General features: G+C 33.3%; 2 protein-coding genes across 5 annotated transcripts in view; both read left to right on the top strand.

The window, feature by feature from the left end:
* SmydA-4 (SET and MYND domain containing, arthropod-specific, member 4) overlaps window positions 1-1,412 on the top strand; it is a 43,509-nt gene extending 42,097 nt beyond the window's left edge. For all 4 annotated transcript variants that reach the window (XM_088231242.1, XM_088231244.1, XM_088231245.1 and 1 more), the window contains 2 exons: window positions 679-782; window positions 1,179-1,412. In XM_088231242.1, the coding sequence (XP_088087368.1) occupies window positions 679-782; window positions 1,179-1,319 (245 nt within the window). In that variant the 3' untranslated portion in view covers window positions 1,320-1,412. The remainder of the gene's footprint in view (window positions 1-678; window positions 783-1,178) is intronic.
* A 4,134-nt stretch (window positions 1,413-5,546) lies between these two features.
* On the top strand, window positions 5,547-12,162 carry SmydA-1 (SET and MYND domain containing, arthropod-specific, member 1). The gene is made up of 11 exons (XM_088231256.1): window positions 5,547-5,789; window positions 6,623-6,833; window positions 6,916-7,020; window positions 7,977-8,132; window positions 9,560-9,814; window positions 9,914-10,033; window positions 10,109-10,299; window positions 10,391-10,825; window positions 10,912-11,099; window positions 11,182-11,300; window positions 11,737-12,162. The coding sequence occupies exons 2-11, from the start codon at window positions 6,699-6,701 to the stop codon at window positions 11,890-11,892; spliced, it is 1,860 nt and encodes a 619-aa protein (XP_088087382.1). The 5' UTR covers window positions 5,547-5,789; window positions 6,623-6,698; the 3' UTR covers window positions 11,893-12,162.
* Window positions 12,163-17,154: the final 4,992 nt, after the last annotated feature.

Genomic DNA, 17,154 nt, shown 5'->3' with positions numbered 1-17,154 from the left:
CAATACTTGAAAAAATCATTCCGCTAATAATACGACAAAAAAAGTTTTTTTTTAATTGGCTTAGTTTGGTAGTCTAATAGCAAATAAAAAATATTTGCAATCCACTTAACTTCACAATGTATTTTCTTTTGTTTTGGGAGATGGAAAAAATCTTTAATAAAGAATAATCTGTCTATCTCATAATGCTACCAGAACCACACAGAATTTTTAGATATGTTTTATTTATTTAAATGGATAACCCGCTAAACCTCTTCTTAAGAGACTTGAAATGTGCAAAATAAGTTGTTTTGTGTTATTTTTCACGCAAACCATATTATTTTAACAATTAACTTTTGTGGCGAAACTTACCAACTGACGTATAGTGCATTTGAATATTCAAATAACATGAAGTTAATGTTTTAGTGCCTGTCGGTGAACTAAATAAACATACAAATTTCGTTTGTGTCCGTAGGCACACTAGAATATTTAATTTTAAAAATTTCTTTCATTATCACATTAACATTGACAATGATTTGTGTTTGCCATTTATTTAATGAACTAAGTCCATTAATAAGTAAATAAATAAGCACAGGGTTACTCAACATGCGAACGCACTGTACGAGGAATAATATTAGTTAATATTTTAATTATTGCAATTGCTCTTTGAGCTATTACATTCAGTAAAATAATCACTTTCAGGTACCACTTTGTATGAATTACACGCTCCACTGATGGTATTAACAACAAGAGATTATGAAAAAAGAGATATTTCGAAGGCAGAACTAAGAACAAGGCTAATCGAGGTAATTCGTTATTTAATTAAACGGATATAATTGTGGTATTAAAATGTTAATTGTTTTGTTTACTGCGTAAAATTAGGCCCAATTTTCTAACTGTAAATGTGTTTGTTCAATAATTAGACTGTTCATCAACTTATCTATAATGTTTGTCTCAGAAGGCAAAATCAACATTGAGGGGGATCCTTATACTATAGCGAAGTATGGAATCGAAAAAACAAGGCTGAAAATAGTCTGAACGTCGCTGAAAACTTTCAATCAATTTTGTTTTGTTATTTTGTATATCGTGGTTCTCTCGATGATTATTATTTATATTTTATGTCTTTTTACGGTGATTATCATTGTTTTATAAGATCCTCATTGTTAATATCGAAACTTTTTTTGATGTACAGTTTTTCCCAGGTAGCGAAATGTCTCGATGAAGCGGCCAAAATCTTGGTCATGGAACCGCAAGACTCTTCGGAAGGCATCATGGCTACCGCCGCCAAAGACGCCTTGAGGCAAATCAAGGATTGGGAGAAAATAATCGGGAAAATTCTGTGATATGCCAAATCGTGATAAAAATATATATTTGCCTTTAATAATATTTATACCTAGGTACTTTTAATATAATAAAATTACTAATTTTACCTAAAATTTTCTTTTATTCAACATTTTTTGTGTATTCTCTTATTTTGTAATACATTTTATAGCAAATATGTAAATAATACACTATTGTCAATGTTTTGGTAAGAATATGTCTTTGAAGACTGCAATCATTCCTCGTGGATTTTTCTTTGATATCACCATCATGATGAGAAAGGTATTAAAACTGATAGTATCAATTCAACAAACTTACGATTCCCAGACGACATCGTATTGATATCAGAAGATCTGAATGAAGCGGGTGTCGTGTTAAAAGAGTTTACAGAAGAGACAAAATAAACGGGATTCCTTATCAACACGAGCAAGACCAAAATTTGGTGTTGGTGCAAAAAGTGTTGATAAGGAATCCTGCTTTTTTGTCTCTTCTGTAAACTCTTTTAACACGACGTATCTGATCTTCGGTGGTGCTGTAGATATTGATATAATATAATAGAAGAAGTTAATGAATATAGGTATCTCAGCTACAGCATTTTACTCTCCAGAGACAACCAGACCGCTGAGCTCCAGAGAACAATCGGTCTTGGGTGGGCAGCATAATGCATAATATGCTGACAAGATGGCAATCTGAAGAAGTTCTTCGTTAGCAACATTCCTCAAAGTCTGAAACGCAGAATGTATGACCAATGTGTATTTCCAATATTGACATATGGAGCAGAAGCACTTACACTCACCAAATGGACTATAAGGAAACTCCGTCTAGCACCGAGAAAACATGAAAGAGCCATGCTACATATAAAGCTCTCTGACCGAATAAGAAACACTGAGATGCGGAAAAGATTGGGAGTAACGGACGTAGTCGAAAGATTGGCTAAGCTGAAATGGTCATGTTGCCAGATTAAAAGACCAAAGATGGACTAAAAGGGTAGTTGAGTGGAGACCTCGCGAAGACAAAAGAAATTAAGGGAGACCTCCCACACGAAGAACGAGTTCACAGTGATTTAAAAACATTTTTGGCAGAAAAAGTCCAGAAAACCTAAAATTCCAAGATTTCCATGGACCCAAAGCCTACATTATCACGAATTCAAGCCATTGCACAGCACTACATTATTAATTTGTATTCTCCATCACGTATGTGGTACTTGTTATGAAGACAGCATTATTACCGTAATCAGCATCTAGTGATGCATAGGGAACTACATTGCAAAAGTACATTCAGTGAATTTCGATCATGTGTTACAGGAAGTATCCAATTCGTAATCACTGCACGCGTCCCATTCAAGGAAATTTGTTTGTATTTTAGAAAAACACATAGACCAATAGGGTTGTATTTAAGTGAATATGTTCAATTTTAATTTGTTGCAACAGAGAGGGAAAACATTTTTGAGGAGAGAATATGGAAGTCTAGGCATCTACAGGGCTTATGACCTGTCATTGGCTGATCTAAATGGTAAATTTACACACTGTGTAACATTCACCATTCTGCCTATATTTTAACATCTATGGTCCTTCAATTATTTCAACTGTTGATGTTTGTGAAGTTAAAGAGCTAAAGTTAGGAGTTAAAGAGCATCAACAGAAGTCTAGGGATCTACAGGGCTTATGACCTGTCATTGGCTGGTTTAAGTGGCCACTTTACACACTGTGTAACATTCACCATTTTGTCAATATTTTACCATCTATATTCCTTCAATCCTTTCATCTGTTGATGCTCTTTAACTCCTAACTTTAGCTCTTTAACTTGACAAACATCAACAGTTGAAATAATTGAAGGGCCATAGATGTTAAAATATAGGGATCTAATAAAGGTAACCTTAATAACATTCTCTAAAATATCCTTCATCTCTATTGTAATATTTTAATAATCCCTTTTTTATCATGGCACTGATATGGCATATTTTTTAGACACTAGTTTTAGCTAGGAGACGACTGTCCTATTCATGGATACTCTCCTCTAATAATACAGCAATTAATAGAGTAATTAATTAATTATCAGTAATTTCTTATTTTTGCCGCAGTGCCCAGAGAATTTATTGTGCACAGGACCATATATTATAAACATGGTTGCTTGGTAGCTTAACTTACTAACCACTATGAAGAGTAAATATGATTAATCAAATAATATTTGTTTATATGAACGTTTTATACTTTACTTCTTACACGTTAAAAAAAAACGGGTTTTTATGCACTTGGAATGTATCGAATTTTTTTATTGACGTACACTCGTATATAATACCTATATGCTTTTACATTGGATAGATACTTTTGCTATTTAGAAAATAATAATAGTATATTAAAGCTAACTAGAGAAATCTTATTAAAAATACACCATTTACTTGGCTATGTTGTTTGTGCCATTAAAATATTAATTAATTTCTTAATTAAATATACCCCGCTCTACAAGTTGTGCGGCCTACCAATTAAAAATATATTAACGAAACAAAATTTACATTTTTTTTATATACATGTTTGAAGTTTTTTATCATATGAAACTACCGAGATGTGCCGAATTGACATTCTATTAATTTTATGAAAACAAAACTAGAAAATGATTAATTAATAAAAGATTTCAACTTCCATATACGCTTTTCTTACTAAGATTTATTTTTACTATTTCTCGATTCTTTATCAACACGCCGCGCCGTTAACAAAAAATGTTTTAACATTCAATGGTCTGGCGTTCCTTCGTTTATCTATTGTCTATTGTTTTAATATATATCTTAAAAGTGCGAGGCGGTTTTCATTTCTCCTGAGCGAGGATCCATACAATGGTGTCAGAAAACTTTCACAAATACGTCCAATCAGTTTTTTACATTTTAAGAAAGTGGTTTAAACTAGGTTTCATTTTTCCTTATATGTTTTACCAGACCGTTTAATTAAATCGTCAATCGAATTAAAACCTTTACTACCATCCTCAAGCCGGTATCGAAATTCTAAAAAATAACAGTAGATATAAAAAAATACGCATCTCTAAAAATAAGTATTAACAGCGGCATAGGGAAATATCACATACTACGAATACCGATAAAAATATATGAAATGGATTCAGCGTGATAAATTGTATTTTAAAAATCAATATGGATATTGTGGAGTAATGTTTTCCTATTTGAATTTTTTGATTTTTTTTGATTTTTTTTAATATCACCAGAAAAACGCGACATGTTTGGCCTTGATAGTTGTGACGTCAAGATTTGTGACAATGTTCTTAACAAATTTGAATGGTCAGGAACAAATAAACATGAATCGTGAAGTGTTAGGGGCGTAGCCAATAGAAAGACCGTTTATGCGAGAATTCAAAATTACAAATTTAAAAATATATTTTATGCTACTAATAAGTAACAAAAATTTTTTTTTTACTGGACAGTATTTCATAGACCTCTTTTACTTTAAAAATGTAAAAAAAAGTGATATTTCCCCATTCAAATATAAGTTTCCCCATCATCATCATCATCGCGCATAGGGTACTGCATTGGTACACCAATCGCAGCGTATCTTGATCTTTTTTTTTACATGACGGTAACCAGTACCAGTCCAGGAACTATGAAATATGTTGGTGTGAAGATGACCCTTTTAAATAAGTATTTCATTTCAAATATTTTTGGAATCGAACATGTTTCCTCATACAAATATTTAACTTTTTGATAGATAATCTAATAAATCGTCAATTAAATCAACCTTTACATACTTATTAATTTACATAAGATCATAGATCTACGATCCGGAAGCCGGTATCAAGTCCAAAATTCCGTAAAAAAACAGGTTTTAAAAAAATTACGCATCTCTAAAAACATTAACGGCAGAATTCTAATATAAGTTTCCCCGTACAAATATTTAACTTTTTGATAGGTAATCTGATAAATGGTTATTTTTTTGCCTCAGATGTTTGGAAATTACAAAATTAAATATTTTTTATATATATTCAAAATTTCAAAACACTAGGTAATACCGAAATATTTGCAAAATATTAAACACGATATTAAAGTATAATCTAGAAATAAAATTATTCTTTGTACAAATATATAAAACATTTACAACGAAATGTCGAAGCACATTAAAATTAATGAGTAAATAAAACAAATCTTACCTTTTTTAAACTTCTAATCTATTTTTGTCCTGTGTACCATACATAAAATACAAATATAGGTATTATTAACCATGGAATTTGTTCGCCCAACATCGCTACATCTTACATCTATATTACTTATTTATTTAACTTGTATGTGTGGCCACTAACACAATCAAGAAAAAGTGAAAACATCTGGGTTTATTCCTGTCCTCTACTAACTCCACATAATCAGTCGTTGTAACATTCTCACGGGAAGAAAATACGCACTCCCGGCGCCGGCACCCGGAACTAAAAAAAATATATCACTTATAGAATAAGTGATAGTTTTATTACATAGAACGAAAGTTTGATTCCACGAATAAATCGTAAGTCATCAGTTTGTCCAACACTCATTTCTGAAATATTTCAATTCGAATCTCCCGAAGCAAACCAAACGCCGACAGCGTGCTTTTATTTGTCCGTGTGGATAGTTTAAATTTCACTTTAATCTATTTAGATAACGCACTAAAATAACTACTAAAATTAAAAAATGGAGAAGTTAAATATTTAAATTTTAAAATGATTGACATTTAGATTCATTGCGGATAGATTTCTATCACTCTTAATTTAACGAATAGTTTATGAAATGATTTTTTTTTGTATTTCTATACCTACAAATGCACGGGACGCTGCAATTATTACATTTATAATAATAATGATATCATGACAGCAAACTTATGATGTTGTTTTTTAAATTCCTCTCAAACGAGTTTTGTTTTTAAATTCTAAATGCCTTTGATTATTATTGTAAAATTAAAAAGTTTTTATTGAATTACTAATTTTTTGTGTAATTTAATTTTATGATAATCCGCGATATAATGGCGCTTGCTTTACGCACGAAACTTCAGTATCCGATTCCCGACCATTTGTTTTATGCCCGGGTGTTCTGTATTGCAATTTCCCATTGTAATTTGGTCTCCTAGTCTGTTGTAGTTCTAGTATTTAAATAAATAATAATAATAAAAACAATATTAGCAACCGAAAGATTTTCAAATATATTTACGATAAAATGAATTTCTGCACGTTGCAAGACAGAATCCTTTGTAAGGTAATTTTAATATACAAACTGCACTCTACTAATAAATCAATTTGGTTATCCATAACCTACTTATGGATTTATTTGAATATCAAAAAACTCAGAAGCACATTTTTATTTCAGCCACTAAAAGCGTAATAGATCAACTGTAATTTCCCAATTATATCCGTTTGGTAAAAATAAAAATTTACATAATAAAATGGAATTCAAATGCCCCGTTTGTGATCAAAATGCTTCCAACAAATGTTCTAACTGCCACTTGATCTGCTACTGCTCCAAAGAACATCAAAAAGCTCATTGGAAAATTCATAAAGTCGATTGCAAGCCTGTCGTTGTAAGTAAAGTAATCTTCAATTAAAAATGCTTCGCATCAAAAGTTTTTTTTTAAAATTAACTGTACCGAATTTCCGTATCAGGTAAAAGAAGATAAAATCCTTGGACGCCATCTTGTAGCTGCTAAAAATATAAAAGAATTTCAAATCGTATTCAAGGAGAAACCGCTTATTGTTGGACCGCCACAAGTAAGTTTTAGTTTTATTATAATCATAATGAGCAGGTTCCAATTTCCTATTTTGTAAAAAAAAAATGTTTTCCTAAAAACTGTTCTACAAAACAAACTAGGACATTTTTTTGGTTGGTGGATAGTTTCCGCGAAGGTATTTATATATTATTTTTTGATTTAACCATTGTAGTCAGTCTATATGGGTTATTTAACCCATTACGTAATATAAACTGTGAAAATCAGATAGAATAATATTACGAATGAAAAAACTTAAAGAATATAAAGGAGATAACTGCTGGACAGCCGATTTATGGTGAATATATGATATTTTCCGTCGTGGCACCACAAATGTCCCAAAACAGAAGAATTCTGAGTTTTGAGAATATGACATGTGTCTCAGAAGAATCTTGGGCGTGCGGTAGTTTGACTTTGTGAGGAATAAAGTAATAAAAGAACGGACGCAGCAAACTCCGGTGACAACTTTTGTCTAGTGGAGAAATAAAATAATGTAAAGTAAAATACCAGCGGTGCTATTGAGGGGAGATCCTTAAGCCCACCATCCACCCGCAGCTGTTATAGAGTCCCCCAGGACTCTATGTCAGCTGCGCATAGAGGAAAGCTATTATAAATATTCCCAAGGAATACAAACTCTATGCAGATTAAGGAGGGGGGAGGAGGATGTATGGACAGAGGCCAACACGTCGTCCCCACTCCTCAGGATCAGGGGCCAATGCCTCTGTTTTTTTATTAAAAAAATATTACTCAAACAATTTACATAAATAAACGTATCCAAATATACAAAAACCATTTCTTAAAACTATAGTAGCACAACAAACATAAGTAAAAACACGAATATTTACAATGAGAGAACGGCTTTGAATAAAGAAGGACGGTGCTATTATGATTTGTCTCGTGGCCGTAAAAACACTTTTATCTCGCGTATTTAAATACATAACACATATATAATTCTTCCAGACTACTGCTCCAATATGCCTAGGCTGTTGTCAAGAGCTGACGGAAACTAACTCTAGACCGTGTGACAGGTGTGGCTGGCCTGTATGTGGTCCTCACTGTCAAGAGTCTCCTCATCATCGTCCCGAGTGTGACCTTACAGTGGCCAGAGGAAACAAGGTTAGGTACCTATTTAAATTATAAATTAATTATTACCGTTTGTATCTAGATACATATTGTAACGACTCAACTTGTTTGTTTACTATTTATGGTTCAATAATAGTATTCTGATAAATCTTTAGATATTCTCTATGAAGTGTTAGAATTAGTTATCGGAGATCCAATGCTTGATTCCACAATCATGAGTCATGACATGATTCCCATATTATTTTAACACTGTATTTCAAAATTTAAGAATGCCTGTATATTATTTAAAACTCTGGTGATTAAATTTTCATCATGAAATCAGCTGATAACCACTTTTTAATCACACAAACATAATACTTCGAATAATAATTGGGATTTGAAACAAAAATATATATTTTTGAAGATGTTAAAAAGTCATAATAATAGCAAGTAATAGATTTATATTTTGGTTTATTAGATTACGATTACGATTGAATGTTTATTATTGAAAACCTATGTGCAAACTTTAATATTGTTTCACAAAAGTTTTTTGTTATGATCTCCTTTTTTTGGATCTTTTGTCAAAATACTACAGACGTCGCGCCGTAGCGTGATTGGTTAGACGGCCAACTGTGATGTCGCGGGTTAAATTTTTACCAGTTGCAAGAAAAAAAATCAATATCTTCTCTTTCTGCTGATCAGCATTTAGAAAAGAGGAGATTGATTTAAACAAATAAATTACAAAAAAGTCTATTTAAAATAAAACACTTTGTAAGTTTACCACACAAGAGTTTAATACATTAAAACACGACTAGTTTCGGGTAATCGGTATTACAGAAAAATACTTAATAACTCGAAATCGAAAATAGAACCTTTAGAAAAAAGCGATGTAGATGATATTACGTGTGGAGATTGCAACAGCAAATATATCGGCCAAACTGCAAGAAAATTCAAAATTAGAATTAACGAACACCGCCATGGACTTTCTAGTAATAGTTTTTCTGAATTCCCAAACCATATTATGGATACAAACCATTCTTTTCATTCACACAAAATTAAACTTTTGCATACGGTCATAAATAAAGGAATAATAATGAACAATTTTGAAAATATTGAAATAGAAAAAATTTAAATCCTGAGAAAACTTTATTTAATAATTTTATATTTCAAAATGCATCACCCCTGCTATCAATATTCCCCATAATTAAGAAAACCCCACCCCCTCCACCACACATTGACTTCCCCCTTCCGCCCGACCCTACCAGTACCTAAGTATTAATCTGTGTATGTATTTAAGTTTAGTTTATATTTACACCTGAGGATGGGTAATAGTGATTACCCGAAACTAGTCGTGTTTTAATGTATTAAACTCTTGTGTGGTAAATTTACCAAGAGTTTTATTTTAAATAAATTCAAAATGTTTTTCCACTAAGTAAATGCTGGAACAATAAATCATATGCAAAAAAGTATTTTAATTATAGGTCAACATCCAGACCTTCGGCACTCCTCATCCGAACTACCAATCCATCTTGGTGGTGCGATGCCTTTACCAGAAGAAATATTTTCCTGTTATTTGGGATAAACTTATGGCACTCGAGTCCCACTGCGATCATAGAAAAAGAACTGAAAAATGGAAATCAGATCAAGTCCAAATAGCGCAGTTCATCAACCGATTCTACAAACTTGGAAATGAATTCTCAGAGGACGACATACTGAAAGTTTGTGGAATTATTCAGGTAAACTAGAAAAGTTGCAAGCAATTAACTACAAATGATGCATTTTTTCCTCAACGCTGTTTATAATGACATTGTAGCAACCAAAAGTTTTGATTTTAGGTCAACGGCCATGAAGTTCCTCTCACCGAACCTCCGTTTGTTGCAATTTACGATATGACCTCAATGGTGGAACATAACTGCAGGGCTAATTGCAGTAAAAGTTTCAGTAGCCGAGGAGAGGTATTTGGTTACACTCAACGATAAGTTTATGTATACATATTAACCTGCAGATTATCTAATTTGTTTTTTGTTTAGGTCTTACTAATTGCAGCAGCCGATATACCCGCTGGAGAAAATTTATCAATATGCTATACAGATCCATTATGGGGCACATCCAATCGACGTCATCATCTTTATGAAACCAAATTCTTTCATTGCACTTGCAACAGATGCAGTGACGTCACAGACCTCGGAACTATGCTGAGCGCACTACGATGCCAAAAAGAGTTAGTTCAGTTTTATTTTTATGTTATTAAATTTTATTTACTTTAACTATAATATGACAAACATAAATTTTCCAAAAATTACTAATTTCAGGAACTGCTCTGGATGTTTACTTCCTAAAACCTTTTTAACAGAAGATGCGGACGTCATGGAAAACTCATTGAATGCTCAACTGAACAGTATTGAAATCAATCAATCAAATAAGTCTGACAAAATAATTAAACCTAATGGAGAATTACTTAATGAGAATCATTCTTACGATGGTAATGTGACTAAAAATAAAGAATTTGAAATCGGAGAAAAAGTTTTAAATGAAAATGGATCAAAAAATGCTGGTGGCATACATTTGAATGGAAATACTAGTAATGCAACTGTTGAAATGTCCAAAGCAAATGAAAAAACATCGACCAATTGGTTTTGCGATAAATGTGGGGGATCTGTTACTGAAAAATACGTTTATACACTAATTGAACACGTTGGTAGAGATTTAGATGCAATGGAAAAGGGAAATTGTGACTCGTGTTTAAGGTATTACGCTGATTATTATCGCTGATTAAAATGATGTATTATTTCGTTTATTATTTTATCATTTTAAAATACGCCTGTGTTTCTAGATTTTTAAAACATTATGGGAAGTATTTGCACCACAACCATTACTACATGGTTGACGTCACTTTGGCTATGGTTCAATTGATAGGGCAAGAACAAAAGTCTTGTCTGCAGATTGTTCCTGACGAGAAATTGGATCTAAAGGTTGAAACGTGCAAACAGATGGTGGAATTTTTGGAGAAGCTTGTTCCAGGTATATCACAAACCTGAATCACAGCAATGAAAATATTTTAGCAGTATTTGTTGTTGATAATACAAGGGTTTTGTTTCAACAGCGGAGTTGCGAGCTCGTGGAGGAGTGCTGTTTGAGTTACACGCCGCTGTAGCAGAAACAGGGCGAAGAAAAGCAGCTCGCACTGGAGAGGGTCCTGGAATTCTTATAAAATATTTGATGGTAATTTAATTGTACATTTACTATTACATTTATTTTTTTGTAAGGCGTTGTCCTCAAATTAATTACTAACTATAATTATTTTGTTACCTATATTTATTTTAAAATGTACCTGCAACATTCTAATATTTCCCAAACTGCGGTTTTATTTCCTAAACTATATAACTAAAGCGATTGAAATACTAACTTACGTAAAAATAAATATTTCAATAATTTTATTATTTGAAAGATAAAAATAAATACTTACTTGTATGTGTAAAATTTCCGAATATGTGTATGAAAAAAATAAGGATTACTTTATTTTCAGTCTATGAATATATTAATTTCAATCTTGTGTTATTTCATTCATTTTGTAAATTAGTTCTTAGTATCGATTTAATGAACTATTTTTATCCCGAATTTCACATGTTAATAATTGTTTTATAAATTTATTTTTCAGGAATCCAAAGATATTCTAGAAAAATCTATAAAGCTATTAGAACATGAACCTGAGGAATTACCGGAAGGAAAAATAGCTAAACAAGCCAAAGTAAATCATAGAGATATGGAAACCATGATTTCAAACTTATTTGCGATGGATAGTCAGATATTATAAATGAATTAGATTTTATTTATTCTCATAGGTTCTTTTTTTAGATAATTAGTAGAGTATACGACGTTATTATGTGTTGTAATTCTTTTGATTTCTTTTGTTCCATAAAATACCTACATACATTCGATAGCTAGACTAGATTAGGCATTTAAACATTATAATTTATGTAATTTAATTATAATGTCTATATAGTAATGTAAATGTATAATTATTTTTCAGTATAATCTTTGGTGTTGTGTTTGTCGTTTTACAATAAATTATTTCGAAAATTTATTTATTTTTGTCTGTCTGTTTTGTCCTGATCTCCGATACGCATTATTTGCCGTCATATTTATCTTGAGTCCTATGCTTACAGATTGTTTCATTGGTAAAATCTAGTTTTATTCTTTTCTGATCTATTTGCAATCCGCAGATTATAAACTTATCCACCACCGCCTTAACAGAAAGTAAACTAAACCTTAAAAATATATAATCTCTCGAAGGGGAAAATTCGACATGTAGGTATTAATTCTTGACATTTATTTCATAGTAATATTATTTTAGAGGACGTTCATTATCTTGAATGCATGAATAAGACATAGGAAATTTAAAAGTAATTAATTTCTACATTTTATTCGGCATTCAATTACTAGTTATTAAGGTTATACAGATTTCTTCACCTTTCTCAATAATTAATCATTAATAATGTGGGAGCATATAATATATTCGAGTGTTTTCACAACCGGTGCAATTATATGAACCGGTTGGGCGTCCTATGCAATCAGTATTACCCCTGCGATTTTTATGATGCGCCTTTCATTTATCTGATCTTTTAAATTCTGCAATTTATTGATTTTACATTTGAATGCAAAAGGAAAATATTTAGGACGAAAGAGTACATATAAGAGGCTTGAACAGATATTAAAAATGCAAATCACGATGCAGCATGCAGATGCGAAGTATTTTTTTCCTGGGGCAAATAAAAATAGTCGTGATGTCCACTCCAAATATGAAATCTTGTAAATGGAATTACTTCTAAATTTTTCTTCAAACGCACTCAACTGATACTGTTTTTTTTACAATAAAAACTTAAACAATTTATATCAAATATTTTAAAGAAACTCACAGAACCCCTGACAACGAACCTGAACGAAACTCCATCTTTGGCAGGAAATATCCCCGAGTAACTTCCTGTAACAGGGGGTGTGCGTCGTAGCTAAGGGCTGGCCGGGCGAGCGGCTGGCAGGGACGCAACCCTCAGAGGAGCGCACTTTGCAACCCACAGCCTTCTTTTCTCTTTCTCTTCCTAGAAAATAAGTCTTAGGGGATGCAAAATTCAAATCTCGCTAGGGGCGCTGTGCCCTAGTCGGGGTTCTTGTACCAGGATGCATTTGTAGAACCTCACAGAAAACCTATCATATATGTTGCTCCACGTGTCCGGAGAGCCGCACGATAGATAATGGATGAACACATGACATCCGGTGTTAGTTGCCAGTCGCAAGTATTACATCATATCGTTTTTCAAATACTGCTAGTAGATAATACAGTAATATTTGAAATGCAATATTATATGAGTACTTATATTGATGCACCGCAATAATTGTAATATGTACCTTTGTAAATGTTGGGATCCGTGCAGAATACAGCTCTGTTATTTCTCGCTTTAGACAAAATTAAGAAGAGGATGCTGCGATGCGGTAGTTTTTACATAAAGAGCAAATGAACAATGAAATAACGATGCGAATATTCTAAAGTAGTTCTGAAGAAGACATTACTAGCCAATTTTTTTTTTAAATCCTGAAAATGACATGTGAAAAATAGGAATAGTCGGCGTACGTGTACGTGCAATTTTGATAAGCATATTTGTTGAGGAAGCGATGTCAGTATGTAAATAGGGTGGAGTTCTTACACAATGGAAAACAGCATCACAATCTATCCTAACATTTGTGTTTTTGAAATTGCAAAAATGTCCATCCTGCAAATATTAATTTACTACCGTACTTGGCCTATTTTTTAAGAAGTTGTAAAGTATACAAAAACGTTTTGTGTATTTACATAATTTGTTAAATTTTTTTGACATTCATTGGCGTCGCTGCCCCGACGGAAAGGTCGCCCGTGAATTTGATCGTCGGCGTCATCAGCGCTCGGTCGCGGGCGTCAGATGCGGCGAGCCGCGACCGCCAGGTGCCGGCGGTTGCGGCTGTCGGCCGGCTCAGCAAAGTCAGGCTAAGTGGGCCACAGTGAAAGTAATCGGTCGGTCGGGGCACTTCACCTGCGCTGTTCGGCGTTATGTAAATACTGGCGGACAAAGATACCGCACTGTCCTGGCTGCGCCGGCTGCCAGTTACTAGCTGGGCTAACTAGCAACTGGCGGCCAGCGACTGGCACACATCCGCGCCTACTTTCTACACTTCGCCCGGTCTTTCACCTCGAGCCCTTGAACCTCGAGATTCGGACCTTGAGCAATGGGATTCGGGACTTGAACGATGGAATTCGAACCTTAAAAATTGAGATTCAGACCTTGAGCAATGGGATTCGGAATTTGAACGATGGAATTCGAACCTTAAAAGTGGTGATTCGGACTTTTAGCAATGGGATTCGGAACTTGAACGATGGAATTCGAACCTTAAAAATTGAGATTCGGACCTTGAGCAATGAGATTCGATAACTTTTAAAAAATGTACTTTCTAATCGTACTTTTCCGCAATATATTTATTTTTGTGTAATTTTTTACTAAATTTTGTTTCCTAAATTGCATCAAAGTATTTCACCTATGAATTGTTTATCATTGTATCATCTACCAATTTAGCATAAGGCTTCGTTTATACCCGTATGCAGAGACAAAACTTAAGGTGAGGAAAGTACATTCTAATTTCAAATGCAGAGAATAACCCGAAGGTGAAGACAATAGAATGTTCTCTCCTCACCTTAAGGTTTGTCTCTGCATACCGGCATTAATCTCATCGGGAACACGAACAATAGTTATTCCCACTTATCGGATGTATTTGCTGTAGGATATTGTTCTTATAGATCAAACTTTATCAAATATGGTGATTAGTAATTAAACCTTTAGTAAAATTGTTATATGAAAGAGTGCATTATGATTTTCTTGTTATATTTACCTTTTAAAATATTTTATTACTTAATTTGATTTGTACATTTATTTTTAATTATTTTAAACTTCTACTGAATGTGTTGTATAATTTTTAGGTTCAATTTTTGTTTCTTAATCTTGAGTATAAAGTAATTATAAGTTTTGTAAAATGCGATTTTGCCGTAAATGTTTAAAAAAAAAAGTAATAAAATTACCCTACTCCAGAAGTGTAAAACATGTTTTTAAAACCCATACATATATAGTACATAATTACAAAGGACCTTTTTTAATATTCTAATCATCATCATCATCATTCCTTTTCCGCACCTAATGGCGCATACGACACTGCATTGGTACACCAATCGCAGCGTATCTTAATTATTTTTGTTACAAGAAGGTAAGGATCAGTATTACGCTTCAGGTAGGTACCAGTCCGGGGACTATGAAATATTCTGGAGTGAAAACACCATTTTAAATAAATATTTAATGTCAACCATGTCGGGAATCGAACCTGAGACCTCTCGCATGGCAGGCAAACACGCTGACCATTATTACACCACTAGGCCGACTATTTTTCTTTTATGGTAGTTTTTGTCTTCACTTAATTGTTTTATTCATATTATAGTATATTGACAGGTGAATGGGATCATAAATTTCTACTATCCTAAAAACACGAGAGCAAAATTATTTTGGAGCTTATGGATAGGTTAATGTTTTTCCGAAAAAAAAAATTATGTTTTATCGTTTTACATTTAACCGTTAATTTACCGTTTAAAAATATTTACTTGACAGTTTAACGTTGTATAATGCGTTTACAAGATAACGAAGTCATTTTGTAATAAATTCGTAAGCGCCTAATTAAAAATAATATAGGTGAAACAGCATTACGCGGTCCAGTAAACCCGTAAGCCATATTCGGTTTTCCTACGGAGCATTCTGTGGCTGCTAGAAACTGATTGCTCCCAACTCGTTATCGATTATTGGCTATTATATAGTAACTGGTCTGTCGAGTGCTTTCTTCTGTTTGTTGTATGGGTTTAATTTTCGCGGTTTGTATTCGATTCGTCTAATTTGTATGGAGAGTTTCGCAGTCATTATCTGCCGAGTCACAGAAATCTCCCACAGTACCTCAGCACCGAGTACCTCCGGACGGCGGACCCGCTCTCCACCTTCCGGAGGGACGAGCCCTTACGTAAAAAAGAAACTTCAATGTCATTAGAGTAAATTACGTTTCATACAAACACCGAACATTTTCACGCACGCGCATAATTTCCTTATCTCTTCTCGGCTTCCGCAGACCAGGCCGAATGCAAGATACTTCATTCAACATATTGCTTAGCGCGGATAACGGTACGTCTCACATATAATCCTACCTGAGATCGAATAAAACAACAGTCGTCTCGTTCTTTAATAAAGATTTTCCGTATAGAGAAAGCGAGATGACGTCGCTGCCCTCCGCAACGAGAGTGACCTACTGAGTGCACACACTTTTTCTTACGGTAACCGCGGGACCCAATTTCTTCGCAAGTATCTTTCTCTCTCTTCTATAGTTACATTAATTCACCTTGGCGCAACATTACCTATTCAATATTTTTGGCATTTACGAAATTCATTTTTTATTTCCTCACACTTAGTGGTCATCTTCACAGAAACAAAGACTAAGTTCTTCTCTACACATGGAATCATTTATTTATAGCAACTCTAGAAATTTAATAAATTAATTGTCAATACATATGTTTTGCTGGCGGATACCATTACCGATCTTTAGGAGCTGTTAAGTAGTGTGGATGCATTTGGCGAACAACTAAGTTTAACAATTAATTTTGGCAAAACAAAATGGATAACATTTGGTCGACTTGATTACTCCGCATTTTCTCTCAAGTTAAAGGGTAGTGACATTGAAAAAGTAGACAAATTTAAGTACCTCGGCAGCATTTTAACAGAGACCCTTGACCCAGATATAGAAATTAAATGCAGAATTGAGACAGCAAGAGCTGCTTTTAATAAAATGAAATCCCTCTTCCGCAATGCTAATCTCAACATGAAAATAAGGCAAAGATTGTTAAAATGCTATATGTGGTCTGTATTGTTGTATGGCTGTGAGACTTGGACTCTGAAAGTGAACACTATGAATAGGCTGAGGTCTAACTCAGAAGTCTTAAGTCGAGCTAGAACGAACAGAGAACTCTTAA

This window comes from Micrasema longulum, unplaced genomic scaffold (assembly GCF_059751315.1).
Source record: "Micrasema longulum isolate JH-2025_06_02 unplaced genomic scaffold, ASM5975131v1 h1tg000862l, whole genome shotgun sequence".
Lineage (NCBI taxonomy): Eukaryota > Metazoa > Arthropoda > Insecta > Trichoptera > Brachycentridae > Micrasema > Micrasema longulum.
Note: the sequence above shows the minus strand (reverse complement) of the source record. Positions and strands in the feature narration are given on the sequence as shown.

Excerpts from the sequence above, each read along its gene's own strand:
- SmydA-1 (XM_088231256.1), top strand. The coding sequence starts at position 6,699 with ATGGAATTCAAATGCCCCGTTTGTGATCAAAATGCTTCCAACAAATGT. Across the intron at positions 10,300-10,390 it reads GCACTACGATGCCAAAAAGA|GAACTGCTCTGGATGTTTAC; the intron begins GTTAGTTCAGTT and ends TACTAATTTCAG. Across the intron at positions 11,100-11,181 it reads TTTGGAGAAGCTTGTTCCAG|CGGAGTTGCGAGCTCGTGGA; the intron begins GTATATCACAAA and ends TTGTTTCAACAG.